This window comes from Atta cephalotes, assembly GCF_000143395.1.
Source record: "Atta cephalotes unplaced genomic scaffold scaffold00030, whole genome shotgun sequence".
NCBI classification, from domain to species: domain Eukaryota; kingdom Metazoa; phylum Arthropoda; class Insecta; order Hymenoptera; family Formicidae; genus Atta; species Atta cephalotes.
Genome location: NW_012130094.1, coordinates 737,217 through 755,254, shown reverse-complemented (window position 1 = coordinate 755,254; position 18,038 = coordinate 737,217). Strand labels below are relative to the sequence as shown.

The window sequence follows — 18,038 nt, the reverse complement described above, 5'->3', positions numbered from 1 at the left end:
TATATTTAATTTTTTATGACATGCACAAAAATAATAGTAATAACTTTTCTTAAGTTTGCTTTTAACGCAAAATTTACGTTGTAAGTTATATATCCGATTGTATAGCGTGTTTCTATTGCAAGCCTATCTAACCTTTCCTTTGTCTAATATAATTTTTATAGCATAGGGGATAGATAATAAAAGTCACGGTTACTTTAAAGTTGTTAACAGTTTCTAAAAAAGATGGTGTGAAAGCAATATCATATTCTTGGATTTTGCTGCAATCACTAATTTAAAATAATTATAATCGTAAAATGTAAAAAAATAATATGATGTAACTTCTTTGTAACAAAATATTCTGTATTTTACTATAACCATGTATTTTATTAATGACAGTTAAATCTATTTACGTAATTCTTTATTACTTTTTTCACGCACACGCTTTTCAAGATTTATGTCAAAAGTAACATTTACTGCCACAATTATTATTTACTCTTATAAAATAGAATGGAAGAAAAGAAATAATTTTGCACCACATTAAACAATAATTTTAGAACATAATCATTTAAAATCTAAAAAAATAGTTGATTGAATAATGAAAAGTGAATATTCCAAGTATAAAATTTCTTAAATATAAATGTGTTTTTAAAAGCTTTTCTTCATAATGCAAACTTACACCCAAAAAATATGTTATTTTATATAATGATCTTCGATTAATGGTTTATTCGCGAATAGGTTTTATCAGCTCGCAAAAATTTAAACCTCCTCTTTTACGAAATCTGCGACAATTAGCAATATTTTCGGTGTTATATTTCAAAGCGCCTCAAGCGTTGCTGAATCTCAAGCGATTTAAACCCGTAAAGAATCTCAATTGGAGTGAGTCACGCAAAGAAAACTCGATCAGTCTTCTTTCGTTATTGGGGTCGACGTAACGGTACCCCCTATGTAGAAGATGCGAATGCATCAGGGCTCGGCGCCCTCTTCCTGTGCCCTCTCATCATCGTCATCCACCTTCTGCTTCTCCTCTTCCCACGTTCCTCGCTCTTCTGCCCACTTGCCGATCTCTTCGTCTCCTACTTCCGCGCACTATGTCACACTGCTGTCCACCGTGCACATTTGTTCCCGCGATACGCGAATCACAGCTTTCGTCACGACACTCTGGCCGAAGGGATGATTAAATCGGGGGTGAGAATAAAGAGAAGAAGGACGTAAGGGATGAAAGGGGAAAAGGGTGAGACGGAAAGATAAAAAAATGATATATCGTTCCGCAATTCGTAGATCACGACGAAGTCCGCATAGCGTGCGTTTTCAGCGATGAGCTTTCATCGGCAAGACTTCCTATGATAGAACGAAGTTCACGTACGTATAAATCTTTCGTCTTGGCCGCGGCGCCGACGGATGCCGGGCTACTGCAGTCGGTGGAGCTTTCGGGCGAGCTTATTTTCTAGCGATACCAGCGCCAACGACGGTACCTCGTAGCATCGACCGTCACTACTGTCATCGACGACGACGAGGCCGACGACGAGGCCGACGACGGCGCGAAGCATCGCCGTCGTCCGGGACTACCCCTGATCACCTTGCGTTCCCTCTTCTTCGAAAGCGCCCCTCGTGCTTTCTCCCACGATTACTCCCGCGGTACAATTTATTGCTGCTGCTGTCTTGTCAGTCACGCTTTTTAATTTATATCGTAATTCTCTCATTCATCTTCTCGAACATGATATCAAAGCTTTCTTTCCCCATTATCCTAGCCCTCCCCTCCCCCATTGTCCCTGCCATCCCCTTTTTCCCTAATGAAATTTCATTTTTTTTCTTTCGAAACTTTTTATAACCTTTAATCACATAGAGGAAAAGACAGAAATGTTAAAGTTGATGATCTGAAATATTATAAAGAGATTTAGAGCTTTTTTTTCTAGAGAAGTATTATAAATTTTTCTAATGTGTAATGTACTGTATAATTTATATTTATTAAAAATAGCATGGCATTTAACAGAATGAAATTTAAAAAATTATATGTCCGTTTTTAAAGATTAAATCTTTCAATGAGAAAGACAAAATTGCAAAGAAAAAATTGCATTTTATCAATGCATTTTTGTTATTGTGTATAATTTTCTATTTAATACAAAAATATATTTACACAATTAAAGATAAAAGATACTAATAAAGATAAAGATACTAATTTTTGTAAAAATGCACAATTTCATATTTCCATTATATAAATTGTGTAATTTTTACACATATTATTTATGTAATTTCATATACTTTTTTTTACAATGTATAATGTTAAAATGTTACCTGAATGATTTTTGTTTCTAATATTATTGTTTTCATCTATACTTTTTACCTTATTTCTTATTATTTATTCAATGCAATACAGCAATACCCTCGAGAGACTGTTTTACCATCGATCCAAGGGATTGGTCGAGAAATAAGAGTAATGCGTTGTAATTAAGTAGGAGCTGAATTATGGATCTCGTCTTGTATGTAAAAAGAAATAACAGGGATTTTTATTACCCTTATTCCAGCGTTGCGACCATTGTGTATTTTAATCTCGGATTCTTAGGTCCATATTTATAGCTGTCATTTGAAATCTCGTCTTAAGGGAATATCAAGTGGAATGCTTAAAATGGAGACATTTTGAGATGCGAATGGTTCGATATAGTGACCTTTCGATTAGAGAAGAACTGCGACTACTCGGCTAAGAAGCTTATTCGATTATTCATTTAAGATTTAACTTGACATTCAGATATTGATTAAAGCAGACTTATGTGCTTTTTCTTTAAATCGATATCAAGATTTATTTATGAACTGATATTCTTACTGGGAAATAGATTTATATTTAAAAAATTTATATTAGAAAAAAGTCTTAGAGTTGAAGAAAATAAAGGACAAGAAAGCAATATCTTATTTATATATCTTATTTATATGTCAGATAGTCAGATACACTTTTCTTTTATTTCACGAAGTGCTGATATCCTTTCCATTAAGAAGGAAAACCAATAAGTGCTTCGGTCTAGTTTGGAACAGTGACAAAGTCAACAAAACGAAGTTAAGCTCTTTGCTAAGGTTTGCTTCAGTTACAAGATGCAGAAATTTTAAGAGATTTGATGCTTTCGATCTATTATTGATGATTTCAGTGACACAAACTTATTTTAAGTACCTGTTTATTAATAAATAATATATCTTCAATAAATAATATATCATCTCTTAGGTGCTATTTTTCCAGATAGTTCGGAGAGTTATTATTATCGTAAATGACGTCGAACGTCAAACGAATAACTTCAGATGATCGGTCGAACAAGTCTCAATATTAATTTCCATCTGACGACAAAGAAAGCATCAGTTACCAAGTAATGTAACTTCCGCATCAGTCGTATCGCTAAAATTGTAAATGCTTTTAAGAAGGATGTCAATTGATTTGCAGCGGCTTCCATTAAGACGGTGAATGCAGTTTATTGTATGTTCTTTGATATTTCGCGTCGTAAGTGTCGCAATGGCTATGAAATATAGAGTACGATTTGCATTTTGTGATTATCAAATTCACTCATGTTTAAATTTAATTCAATTAGAGAAATTGAGAACATTTACACAATTTTGCTTTCAATTCGTAAAGAAAAGCGAAATGTCAGCACAAAGAAAAGAAGATGTGATAGCTTGAAGATCCTATAGAAAAATTGTCAAAAATCAATATCTATTTATTTTCAATTAAGTTTGTTAATTGTTCGAAAATATTAATTATATAATATTAATAAGGTATTACTTCTTGATATTAAAATATGGAATCGTTAACAATTCTAATTATGTCTATAAATTTTAAATGCTTGAATAGATTCAGAGACTATTTTATAAATCTTTTGCATTTATTGTTTAATATTTTTTTTCTTAGACAAACATCGAGAACATCGTCGACTATATTAAGATATATAATTGGAAAACGACAACAAAATGAAAATAGAAATCATAAATAAATTAATTAAAAAGAGAACGTTACGTTTCCACGAATGCGTAATAACGTGAAAATGTAGAATTTTAATTGTTTTTAATAAAGTACGCAGCATTTTTTCTCTTTAAAAAACTCTTTGTTCATGTGATGTTTTCTATGAATAAAAACGTGAATTATCGTGTAAAAATAGTAGAACCGCCATTGTACTATCCTCTTTATCGACATGGCATGAGATGCCATACTGGCATAGTGAGGCAGATTGACCTTAATGATGTAGCCGGGGATAGTTCCAGTCTGATTCGTCCCTCTCGTTGGCGGTCCTGTGGAAAATTTGGCTGACAGCCAGTAAACTGAAATGCAGGGCAACTCCCTCGATTGCTTGTTTTTGTGTCATATCGAAAATGTAAATGATGCTGCCAAGTCTTTACTGTTTGTCAGATTTGTACGAATCGATACTATTTAAATTTTTTATTTTGGCAGAAACAAATTAAAGTAACCTTATACCAATAAGTGTGACTTCAATATATTGGAGTCGACATTGAATAGATGAAGTCATGATCATAGAAGTGATTATAGAATTTCTGAATAAGTTAATAAATTTGTAATATAATAAACAAATTTAGATTAAAAAATAGATTCCGTTAGATTAAAAATTGTATACGTGTATACTATTGTACATTTATAATTTGGTTTTTTAAACTAATGAGTGCGGAGCAACAAGTATAATCATAATGTTTTATTATAAAATTTGATTTGTTTAGAGAGAAATCACGCTGGACTAATATCCGGATCTGATAACCAGAAATTACACGATAAACCCATTTCGCAACAACAATAACGATAAATCTCATAAATCTTGTTTTAAAAGATTTTAATATCAAATATATTTAATATATTACATAAATATCCACATTTTATCAAACCTAATAAATCTTATTAAGGTAGCAAACTGACATAATTTGTCATATTAATACTAAAAATTGACGACAAATACCGTTACATTGCTATTTGGATATGACACTCCTATAGTTAAATATTATCACAAACCGAAAGAATAAAAGAAATTTTTCAACTTAATAATGAACAAACGAAAATGTTCGTCCGAACATTCATGTACGAGCATATATCTTAGCGTATATTTTTTCATAGAACATATAGAGAGTTCGAAATACGGAAGAGCCAAAGGAATGGATTATTGGAGATATCGGATGCCGCATTTCTATTTATGGTTATGAATGTGCGCACGAGTGGGTGCAAATATATCTCTCGGATGAGCCGATGATGTATCTATGCGATATAATCTTACATCCATTCCAATTCCGATAAATTAACGAAATGCGCCTGAAATTAACTGCACGTGTTTGATCCATGTATCAATTGCCGTCATTTCAATCTGGAATGGTGACATTCAAGAGAATTTTGAGGCAATTGAAGAAAACAGCTGATGAATCTAAGATTGGGACAGTAATTAGGACATTCCCAGAATTCCTGTGTGCGTATATATGTGCGTATGTGTGTGTAATCAGTTCCTGCAAACCCCCTAATTCGATTAGTGAGTCAGCGATGTAAGTCAAGCGCTAAGAAATAGAATCGATCGATCTTCTAACTCTTTATGTCCCAAGCCGCTCTTCATGACGTCAAAAGGGAAGAGGATCGTCATATCTTTCGCGAAGATTCGCCGTCGATCGAAATGACTAGAAATGATGTTGAGACAATACAGGAAAGTACGCGAGTGGGCCGACCGAGGGAATTCAGCGTGGATTGATTCGATACAAATTTTACTAGGATATTAGATGATCTTCTGATTTTCATTCAAGATAAATCCTATTTTACTGCCGTGATGAGACGCGTAGGTAGTTCACTGGCATAGAAGCATGGATGTGCGTGCCCGTTGCGGTTCGCTCGCTGTAACAAAACGATAGTGTTGGTAGCAACCCGATGTATTGATTTTGTGGTACAATACGGTAACTGCGAGGTGGAGCTGTTGCAGCTCCAGTACGACTGTCGTACCGCCATATTTGTTTCCCCTCGGCAGATCAGACGAGACTGCGGAAAGCGGATTTTCTGCGGTTTACACCGGAACGGCAATTCATCCCACCATTGCGTAAGTACAGATTGAAGATCCGGACGCAACCCCGCATTGTTCCGCGCACGTCCTCTAATTGTTTTCACCCCGCGAAGAGCGCGGATTCTGAGCGCGTAACATCCCCTCGGCGAGCAGGTGGCGAACGACAAAACCCGCGTAAACAACGCGTGACAAGTGCTTGACAGGTGATTGTTTCACAGGGAAATTACTCCCGCAACTTCTTGTAAGGTGCGTCCAAGCTTCGCACGTACTTGCACGTGTCTTTTGCCGTTTGATCAGCTATCGCGTATCGCGTGAATCCGTGACGCTATTACCGGCTGATCAATGAGGGAAGCAAAAAAGCAATGAACCTTCGTTTTACATCTTTAATAATTTTGGAGGATTGTTAATGGTGATCTGAATCACTGTGGAGTTTTATGAGTCATTATAATCTTATCATAATAATTTCGATGAGGGTAGTTCGAAATACATGGAATTTCAGTGACATATCTTTAGTGATTCACACTATCAAACAAGAAATGACGCAACGCGCGTGGGAAGAAGCTATTATTAAGTTTTCCCATAAATGTTTCTCTAAATGTGTCTTTCTGCACAAGTAAAATAGTATCAGTATCATTGCAATTTTATTGCAATTGTGAAGTAGACTGCTCCATTTAATCTATTTGCGTAATTGTGTCTGTACTACAGCAAACGGAATTTTTTGTTTCATTAAAAATTTGAAATTTCCTTTTTTTTTTATACACAAATTGAAATTGTAAATTAAAAATGTATGGAATTAAATAGAGAATGGTCAGGTTTAGCGCATTGTCAATCATAGCGCGATCGATCTTTCATTCTTGGTTACAACACGTGTCAATCACGCGTTCGTTTAAACGTTTGATCAAACAAAAAATCAAATATGTACTTTTTTCTCAATATATCTACAATATTTTTTAAACAATTAATGTATCTACAATTGTTATATTTATTTAAAAGAAGGAAGAAAACTTAAACAAATATATATGAGATCACTTTTCGATATTATCATCAATATAAAATAATTTTATCGTAACGCGCGCGCGCGTTTATTATTTACATTATTGTCTTACTACTTTATTTTATTGCGTGACAAAATATGTGCGATGTGAATCATATATATCATGTTGCGGCATTATCTATGAGTATTATAGATCGGTATCTACAGTCTTTATAACTAGATGTAAAACATGTTTTGTAACATCGGTATAGATGGAATATTATCGAGTGATAAAAGTTACGTTTATACTGGTCCACCGATAGATTGAGAATACATACGGAAATATATCCGCGTTGCGAAAGTTCTTTGCGCTGAATAATTTAAATTCAGGTGATCGATTCTCAGGTGAGCTGCAGAAACGCGACAAATTCTATTTCAGTCGACCTCATTTAATATTCGATCGAATTGTCGAGTCGCACAATTATATCGCATAATATTGTCAATATTGATGCGTATTTTCTCTAATGTTACACATCTGGAATTATTTATCAATTTGTAAATTCCTATAAAAAAGAAAGTTAATAACAGAGAACTGCTATTTTATGAATGCAGTCTAACATTCTTTTATTTAAATATCTTTCTTATTATTAGCTTTAATCTCTGAAAAATTTCAGCTGCCTCTGTTCTTCTTTATCAAGACATATATTTTCCATTTAATTATAATACAAGAATCATTTTGTAGATTCCATCTTGCTTTATGAAAAATATAAAAATATATAAGGAAATTATCATAAAAATTGCTCGTGTTTTCCCGTGCCAATCGATATAAAAAATTGATGTTGACACGATTCAAGTTGCGTGATTCTGTATGAATGATACGAGAGACCAAAGCGTGTGTATTATACATTAGTGGAAAACCGTATAAAACGGAGGCGCCACACCGTCTAAGCCTGGCGCTCGATAAAACACGAACACTGTAAGCTTCATTTTTGTTATACTCTTTTATCCGCGTTTTGTCAGCGTTTTCTCTCTTCTCTCATTCTCGCCTTTTTCCATGGTTAAACTGCCACATGTTGCGAAGGTCGTTAACAAAACTGTGTCACAGTATCGGAACAGATCCATTTTATGTGACGAAAAGAAAAAAGAATTGAGATTCTTACAATTAGAAGATTTTGTATAAAAATTCCGCTGAACACAAATTAACAATAACATAACATCATTTTTCTATTCAACAATGTAACTGTTACGTACATGTATATATTATATTTACAATATTTATATTGTTGATTAGAAAATTATAATATTGATATAATGTTATTATTTGTGTTTATCGGGATAGCATTTAAGAATTAATATCGTTGAGAAATTAAACGAATCTTACTTATGAAATTTTTGTAAAGTGAATTTTGTAGATTCAGAAAGGGAATTACAAATTGTACATTTACGTTTACGGGAGATAAAATATTTTACGTGTTCTTGGAGAAACATGCTTCGATATTAGAAGAGACACATAAAACTTTACGACTGACATACCAGTTATCTTTTAAAATGGTCGCTGGAATTTGTTTTCAGCATTAATCTACAAGACGTAAAACATCAATATAAATAATCATCATGTATTAATTTCTGTTTTTGTTTTTTCAATCGGAAAAGAGAACATAAAGAAAAGAGAATACAAAATTAAACCGCGCTAAATATTGTCATTGTCGATCATTTTAATAAAAACAAATGATTGTTGACCTAGTTTCATCGTTATACCTAGACTTCTTAAGAATTCCTTGCATAGGCCTATCACCCGCAATCAGTAGCGTAGTAAAGGGAGAGACGAAGAGGGTGATCCGCCTTGGACACCGTCTTTGCACGAACGTGAATTCATTAATACACATACATATTTCCTCGTTTTACAAGCAGAAATAAAAGACTTATTTGTAATGGAATACAAAAGATCATAAATTATAGAAAGATGTTAAAGTTGAAAGAAAAATTGTTTTTTTTTTAATTTTAAAAACCAATTTTGGATTATTTTAATGAAACTTTTTGTATGTTTCAAAATAATCTGAAATTCATAATCTGAAATGGTTTCCACAATTAAAAAAAAATGAATTTTTCTTTAATTTAGATACTTTATATCTTTAAAATTAAGTCAGTTCGGACATATGACCACGTGAAGATGTTTTTGTCTGTTTTGAAATTTATATGAAAAATAACTTATTAAAATTTTTTAGAGTACTTAGTATTTATTCCGTATAATGCATTTTTAACATTCGTTGCTTAATCTATGGGATTAGACGATTTTTTCATCTAATGCTGTCATAATTTTCGACAAAAAACTGTTTTCTTTTCTTACTATTAATGTGGTCTTTTATTTTCTGCGCGATTTAATTGTCTCATTAAAAAAATTGACTTATTTAAAATTTTGAGTTTATTTAAAATTTAGAGTTTGCTGTCTATTTTTTATATATCAGTATTGCAAGTATGTTATATGTGAAAGAAAAGGGATAAAATGCAAACAAAGATACTGCTTAACAAATTGAAAAAGCTATCTGTTAATTAGTCTATCAGTGATTGTACGTTAATAGTGTAGTAAAGAAGACATGAGGTTATGATGGAAGGTATGGGCATTGTTTTTTCTTACTACGCCATTGTCTGCAATGCATATACATGTAATCCACATTAGATGAATGCAGTTGGAAATTATTCCGCTTCGTACTTGGGACACTTTGCTTTAACCTACTTTATTCTCAGCAGCGATTTTATTATGATTCCTCATAGCATGCTTGACTATTTTTAAAGTTTTTTTTAGAAAACCTTTACTTAACTCGCATCATTACCAGTTCATCAGATTTTAATTATATAACATTAAATAAAAGTTTTCAAACGATGTAATTAAATTTAACTTAAGAACTCTTATACAAATCGTATAAATCTTGAATCTTTTAAAAAATAGGAAAATATAAAAAAATGTCCTACTAAAAAAATTCTGACGTTCTCCAACTCGTATTGTCGTTTGGCGACTCGCGAAAAATTTCAAAAAATCGCGACCGAATTGAGTTGATCTGAATTGATCGAAACCCGCCATCTCTGGAGATCACTCTGCATCATCCTCCCTTAGACGTCTTCGTAGTACATGACGTCAATTGCAGTAACGCGGACGGTATCGTTGCAGTCCGGCGATGCGCAGTCGCGCGGCACCGCGATCAATGTGCGTCTTCGCGCGAGGGTGCCGTCGGCGCATATTACACGAGGACCGGGACAGAACATGCGCGCGGGTAGACTCGTCCTGCGGTAAAAAGGAAAGAGACTTTTACGCGCGTGGAAACCTTTGACGTGGAATGCCGATGATGCAAATGCGCTTATATTTCTGCGTGGGGCGGGATTCGACGAATTCGCGATTTTGCGAAAAGTAACGTAAAGATCGAGATAAAGGCTGAATCATCAACGCCGCGTCGTGTTTGTGATGTGATACGGAATGTTGCGACGAACGATCCTCGCGACATGTCACGAGATATAAAAAGCTGTGCAACAACATTAACCGCTTAATTTTTGGTGATTGAAACGCTTGAAAGTGTTTAATAAAACTGTCTTTGTTAAAATAATTATCTTTGTTAAAATATTTTCCCATTCAGCAACGAGTGTTGTGGGACTTATCGATAAAAGTGCAATTTTGACTTACATAATAGCCAGTAACAATAATGATATGTACAATTTGAAGGTTTTCATTATATCTTATTAAGATGTTGGAGAATTCAAGAGTGATCTTTTTTCTTTACAAATGCTGATAAGATTGTTGAAGAAAAATACGAACAACCTTCGATTGATTTATGGTCTTTAAATAGTTGTTAAATCATCATTGAGTCTTCTCCAATCTATTCAAGTGAACATAAATAATGTGTTTATTTAGCAAAACATCAATTACACTTTCGTCCATATAAGATGAACAAGTGCACGTAGACAATCGATTGGTGAGCGATCAATCCAATCGGAGCAGAAGAAGCAGAAGAAGAATGCCGAAGCCAGTTCCGGTGGAAAACCTGGTGATACCACCGCAGGATGGCCGCATCTGCGGCACCATCTGCATCTGTCAGATGACGATGGTGCTGTCCTCGGTCGCGTTGGTGTATCTGACGGTCGCAATCTACATGCCCAGTGGACGGGCGTTCCAATCGGGCATCAGCGAAGTACCCGTGATGTGCACAACAATTCGAGCGGTGAACGCTGACAATTGCGAATGGGGTAGTTGTGGCGAATGGTGTTTGTCCAAGACCTCCGGCCCCTGCGTGCAGATTCATGTGAATCTCCGCAGGAACGGATCCACGATTCTGTTAGCGAACTGTACGAACACGACGAATAAGACTTGCTATGGTATCGATCAGGAGAACGCAAAGAAGTCAAAGTGCATCGCGGATGAGTGTCGCAATCTGACCGGGACATTCAACTGCTCCTCGGGCACCTGCATCAATATCACCGATGCCTTCGAGTGCATGTTCCACGACACGGATCCACCCCTTAAGTGTTCAGGTCGCCGTGGCAAAATCACTTGTATAGACATAGACGGCCTATTCAATTGTAATCGCGGCACCTGCGAGCGTATACGCACCCCCTACAATTGCGATCGCAGATGCGTCGATATCCCAACCAGGAATAAGAATATGATCCTTCTTAGTGGGGACAAAGTGTACTTGAGCCAGTGCGAACGAGCTATAGACGTGGCAACTAATCGCGAGATATGGCACGAAGATCGTGGCGACGTCATGATGGCCTCCTGCTACGGGATCTTTAATTCCACATTGGGGGTGGAAGCGGTGGACTGCATCAATGGTTCCGTGCTGGAGAAAGATCTGCTAAGCGATTTGACGAACTTCACTTACTTGTCCTACTTAAATATATTTGCCACGAAACCCCTGGACAACGATAAGTCAGTCGCACCGCCGGAGCAGAGCCTGATCATCGCCAACGAGAGTAAATTGTTGATCAACCTCGAGGGATGCGTGAACACGCTTCGAGATGAGTGCAAAGAATTCCTTCACGAATACGGGAAGGATGGGTCCGATCATAACGCGCGTGCTAGATTCCCGTGTTACTACGCTGAGGATAACACGGGCGTTGTCGTGTCACGATTCGATCTACACACAACCTATAGAGAGTTTTTGATCGCGTTATTGCTGCCGAGTATTTTGTTTGTCGTCAGCTGTCTAACTCTGATCTTCTGTCAGAGAACAGTCGTCGTCGGGGACGACGCTAAAATGAGGTTCAAGGGCACGCCCGGCACGCTGGTCTCGATAGAGAGAAGCGCGTCGGGCAACTTAGGGGATGCTGGCGGAGGAGACTCCGTCATGGCGCTCTGAGATCCGTCACGTAAGACTTGTTTTCGGCAGAAAATAGTTGCGTTCTAAGGCATGGTGTTATAATTAGTTGTAAATCGCCCTAAATCAGTTCTTTCACATTACAAAAGGTGTTTCATTCGATTTCTCTTGTCTTGTAGTTTACAATATTTATTTATAATTAATTTTATGTAACTTTCATCCGCGATTGACAATACAATTGTCTAAAATTATACCTTCTTCTCTCTTCTCTTCTTTTTTCTCTCATTCGATAGAAATTAATCATTTTGCGCGATCGTTGTAATAATAATAATTTTTATAATTATTTAATAACTATTATAACTTTTATAATAATTCTTGTCATTGTGCAAATTTCTTAGTTTATAAATCTAAACCATTTAAATGGCATGGCATGAAGATACTGTAATTTTAATAAAATCAGACCTAAAGTAATATATGTGAATTGAATTATTTTTCCAACGCTCATTATTCACTAAAATATTTTGTTATTATCTTTTCATCGAGGAAAGTTAATACGAGCTTTGGATATGTGTAGAGTATATCAGTATAAGAAATACATTTTTTTGAATACGAATGTTAAAAGGATTAAAACAGCATTTAACATTCAAGATATTTAATTTTATATGTATGTATCATCTATCATCTATCATAATAAAAATATATATTTTTGAGTTTCAATTAATTTTCATTTGTAATAAGTTAACAATCTTTAAAGAAAAACATCATTTGTATTCAATGTATATTATTGTGATATAACAAAATTTAATTCTTTAGCGGCGGCACTATTTTATCATTTAAAAAATTTTTTTTGATTTTTCTCAAAAATCTTGTAAGTGAAAAGCGTATTGATATCTTGATTTATTGATTTATCGATGTACAACTTTTTTGGCAATAAGAAATAAGCATTATATTTTCAATGTTCAATGCACACACTTTTTTTGCATCTTCAATTCTTAAGTGCAATTAAACAATATAGATGCCGAATTTTTCGATACATTCATACATACATTCATTTTCTAGACGTAAATCTATGATCGTCAATGTTGTAGATATGCTACACTCCGTTAAAGGATTGATCTTTTTAGGAACATACTGTCACATTGAAGATGTATTTGTTTCAACGTTTGTGTTGTTATAGAGATACAGAGATAATATTATTTCTTTATTTTGCAATCCGCAGATTAAAAACTCGGTCAACGTTATTACGATTAATTGAAAATACCAAATAAAAAGCAATTGTTTTATTTGGTTATTTTAGAAGAATATTTAAATAACTTTAAACAAATATATCATTCAATTAAATGTATTAGAATAAATATGATTGTTATTTATTTTGAACTATTCTACGAAGTCCAAAGCTTAAATTCGAAAAGAGAAATCCGCGAGCTGTTTACTGATAGATAATCACTTTTATTAATGTTGCAATATAGATTTTAATGTTGTGTTAACAGGCATTCCCCTCCTGGAGGAGAGTCCGGCTCGTCAGTCGATATTCTCCCTGCGCGGGCATTACTGAAGTGTGGGGAGGGGGGGAACGCGTGATAAAAAAATTCTCATCTTGCAATTTAATAAAATAAAAAACGCAACACGTATACATTCCTGCAAAAGTATCAAGAAAACGAAGCGAAAAAGAGTGGTCAGATCATAACAAAGAGATCAGGAAGAATTTATCTACTCGCACTGCCTGCACTAAATATTTGAAAGACCGCGCACGCATGCTTATGTGACACGAGCAGATGTTGTCATGATACCGAACGTATAATTCCGGACGATTCTCTCATTCAGAAAAGAACGATTCAAGACAGAAGATTTACTCAATTTTGGCGTTTTTCACACGTGACATTTGTAGTTTTTAAGAGGTTCCCCTTTTCTGATTGATTTGTCGCGACCAATAATTAAAGTTTAACAGTCAAGAGGCGCGCCTTGCTGATGAATGATCGACACGAGACGAGCTCTCGATAACCTTGCTTATCTTAACTACAACTCATCATAAACACCAGAAGTGCGAACGACAATGTGAGCAATCTAGCAATATCGACGAAAGTCGGCCTACTCAAGCTCGAAGATCTTTACCTCAAGAAGCTTCATATTCCAAAATTTTTTATATAAGTTCTATTTACATCTAAAAAGTTGAATAATTGTTATTTACTTCGTCATATCATATCTTGTCCAATTTTACAAGTTTCTAGATTAATTCTTAAATAAAACAAATTATATTTTCATTAAGATTGCTTAATCAGTCTGCGTCATAGATGTAATATTTTATTCCTCATTCGAGGAAAATTATTTCCTCTCCCGCTGCAGCCATCGGACAAGAAGGAGTCACAGTGTGAATCGAGGTGTCGTAAGGACTACAAGCACGTCTTTTCGGATGTGCTCTGAATCGGCCACGCAAATCGTGGTTATACGCATCTTTCGAGAAATTTTTAAGTAAATTACGAGTAGGGTCTTCGTGACCCACAAAAAGTCGCAATCATTGATTCCGACGAATCGACGGTGATAATGGGCGTCCAGGTGGAGGAGTCCAAGATCGGCGCCATGATCGATAAGGCCAAGTTTTATACTTCGGTCTGCCTAGGCACTACAGCAATCCTTGCGGTTTTCGCCTTTCTGTTTCTGATCCCGTTCGTCGTCGAGCCGGCGATAACCACCATTCTGGCGGATTTCTCGCCGCATGCTGTCGCTTGCGTCACGACGGAGCACGTGTACGCGGAGGGGTTGAAGAACTGTTCGTGGGCGAGCTGCAGAGAAGGTGAATCTTCGATCCCTTTTGTATTCGCGTTTAATAAATGTTCGAATGTAATCGATCATATAATTATTATTGTCTAGGTTGTACGAGCGCTGCGCTTCGTTGTCATCAAATCAAAGTCAATTACACCAGACTCCCATACGAGGAATTTACGGCGAAGCCATTGGGTTCAGTATCATGGGACGTTACCGATACCAAGTTCTTTGTGAACACAGAAGGATGCGGTTACCCACCCACAGTCAACTGTACTATTTTCGCCAAGAAATACGCCTATGAAAATATGGGAAAGATATTTCCCTGTTATTACAGTAGAACACATCCAGAGACAGTTGTCGCAAGGTATGATCAGTGAGATGATGTATGTATGAATTCAATTCTTAATGTAAAACATAGTGCGTTGTTTCTCGCATAAAAAGAGGCCCATTCACGATTAATCAAGTTGCTTGAAAAGTTATGCAACATATAATGACTGCGTTCCATAAAGCGCACTTTAAACTCTTTGAAGTGAAATCTCATTCTAAAGAATAAAAATTGAACCAGTTTTGGAAAAGAGTGACTCCATTTTCAATTTTTAAAAGTGAGATTTCACTCTTCAAAATGAGGTTCACTCTAAAAATTTTAGAGAACTTAATGTACATGGTATATTATTTTATCTTTGTTTAATATTTAAGGAACGATAAGGATATGATATCATGCGCTTTATGAAATGTAATCATTTATTAATATATTTACAATTTTTTTGACAAAAATTAATCTCTTTTTAACACTTTCATTTGTGCCATTATTCATGAAGTAAATAGGTCAAAAATATCAGGCAGATTTTCATAATAATAATTTTACATAATAGTAAATCGTCAATCAGCCTCATTCATAATCAATCACGTTGTACAACAGGCAATGTTGCTCAACATGATTGATCGTGAGCTCCTTTACAAACATACAATCACGAAATTAATTATTAATACACCATTATATCGATTTCTTCAAACTGCTACTCGGATATTAAAAATTGTTATGCACTTGTTATAGTACTGGTAGTTACACAATTAATTGTCTAAATATAAATATAAACTAAACAGTGCCGTAATGCCACAATTTTTAATCAGGATAAAAATTTGAAGAAATCATTGATATAATGGCGCATTATCAGAATAATTATAATTTTATGACCGAGTTTTTTTTTAAAAAATCACACATCGGTTTGCACAATCGTCTATTTCTCATTAGCAAAGAGCATAGCCTTACTATTTCATGTTTGCAGATATTCGTGGGATGAAAATCTGAGGCATTTGGTGTTGGCCTTGATCGTGCCCATAGTACTGTTCGCTACGACGCTCGGTGTGCTATGCTACTGGTATTGTCCGCCGATCAACAAGACTTGCGGCGGATCGAGTCGCAATTTAATGGACAAGTATGCTAGAAAGGAAGAGTAAGTGTATGTATGCAGTGCCCGGTACGGGCTAGCAGAAATTTTATTCTACGGAATTACTTTGAAATCACCATACGGTTGCTACGATAATCAATGGCAATTGAGTATTGCGTAAATGAAAGATCAAACGTTGATGAATTCTTTTAATTTTTTTTAAATTATATTACACATATTTTTCTTTCATTTTTAGATTTTAGATATTATATGATTTGTAGAATTTTAATTGTCAAAGTAATTCCTCCATTCATCTTGTAATTTTCATATTACTTATTCTCCTTTTCATTCTGTAATTTATTGACCTTTTTATTTTAACAGCATCTTGGCAGAGGACGAATTCGAGGAAGACGAAGAGGAATACTGACTGCTACCAAGGGCTCACCCCCCGGCACGGGAGTGATCCCAGAAAGTATCTCCGAATGGCTCCAGCGTACTTTACTTTTTAAATTTAAGCGAGCGAGCAATATCATTTAGGAAAAATTTGCAAAAAGCGGGGAAACGGATCTCGTTGTTATCGAGTTTACTCAGAAAAAGTCTTAGAGTAATGCTTAAACGTTACATCCGATTTTTTTATCCTCTTAATCTGACTCGTGCAATAAATGAAACATATTCCTAGGTTTATATGCCATAAAAATATTTCTCTTTTTCTCTCTTCTTCTCGATATTTCAATCGCTGAGATTAGTTAGCACTTATTCGAAAGAAATATAATAATGTCAAATTTATTTGACGGATCAACGATTGGAAGAATTGTTTGCGCGAAGCATTTATTTGTATTTTAAATTTACGACGTAGAGTGAGTCATGAATATGAGAACTCGGATTTTTCAATTATCTATCAATATTCCATACGAGTTTCGAGAAGATATGATTCGAAACATGCGGCAATGTCAGAAAATAATATTATGCATTAACGAAATCGCATTAATAATATAAATTAATTTAATTAATAATACATTGAATGCTATACATTGACATCCACTAAATTGTTCATTAGTATAGTTGTGCATTTTAAAATCTTGTAGAAATTAATTACGAAAATAATTTCAAATGAAGTAGTTACGAAATGATGACGATAAATTTCCGTGTGTTTCGAGCTCAATCGTGATAAAGGCGCGCCTTCCTACTTACGTGATAAAAGTTTAAGCAGTACATAATAGTTTTTAAATGGCACAGATTAGGTTTTGCAGCAGCATCGGGTTTAGACTAAGCTATGTAGCCATGAATTTACGATTGAAGTCACATAAGCTGCCCTTGTGACTAAGTCGCTAGTCAAGTATCGAAATGAAAGCAGTACGAACCCATTGTTCGATGCTAAGCGCAATATGTATCTTCATTCTTCATCGAGCAGAAGAAATAAATTCCAATGCGGATTCTTATCAAGCTAATCGCGTTACTCGCTACACTAAATTACGGTTTTCTAAAACTGTTAATGTTTTAATCATTTTTCATGTCTGATCCTATTGTGATTATTTTTTTAAATGTAGATCGTCGAGGCTGCTTTTATATATTTTTATTTAGTTTAATTTCTCTCTAATACAGCACTATATAAGAGAAGAAAAGA

General features: G+C 34.9%; 3 protein-coding genes across 3 annotated transcripts in view; 2 read left to right on the top strand and 1 right to left on the bottom strand.

Moving 5' to 3' along the window:
- Positions 1 to 4,134: 4,134 nt before the first annotated feature.
- Positions 4,135 to 18,038, bottom strand: part of LOC105620845 (UPF0769 protein C21orf59 homolog) — a 42,021-nt gene continuing 28,117 nt past the window's right edge. The window contains exon 5 of the mRNA XM_012202321.1: positions 4,135 to 4,239. Coding sequence (XP_012057711.1) covers positions 4,135 to 4,239 — 105 coding nt within the window. The remainder of the gene's footprint in view (positions 4,240 to 18,038) is intronic.
- On the top strand, positions 10,965 to 12,305 carry LOC105620841. The gene has a single exon (XM_012202317.1). The coding sequence runs from the start codon at positions 10,965 to 10,967 to the stop codon at positions 12,303 to 12,305; it is 1,341 nt and encodes a 446-aa protein (XP_012057707.1).
- LOC105620842 (protein tipE) lies at positions 14,805 to 16,841 on the top strand. The gene is made up of 4 exons (XM_012202318.1): positions 14,805 to 15,054; positions 15,132 to 15,390; positions 16,313 to 16,480; positions 16,796 to 16,841. The coding sequence occupies exons 1-4, from the start codon at positions 14,805 to 14,807 to the stop codon at positions 16,839 to 16,841; spliced, it is 723 nt and encodes a 240-aa protein (XP_012057708.1).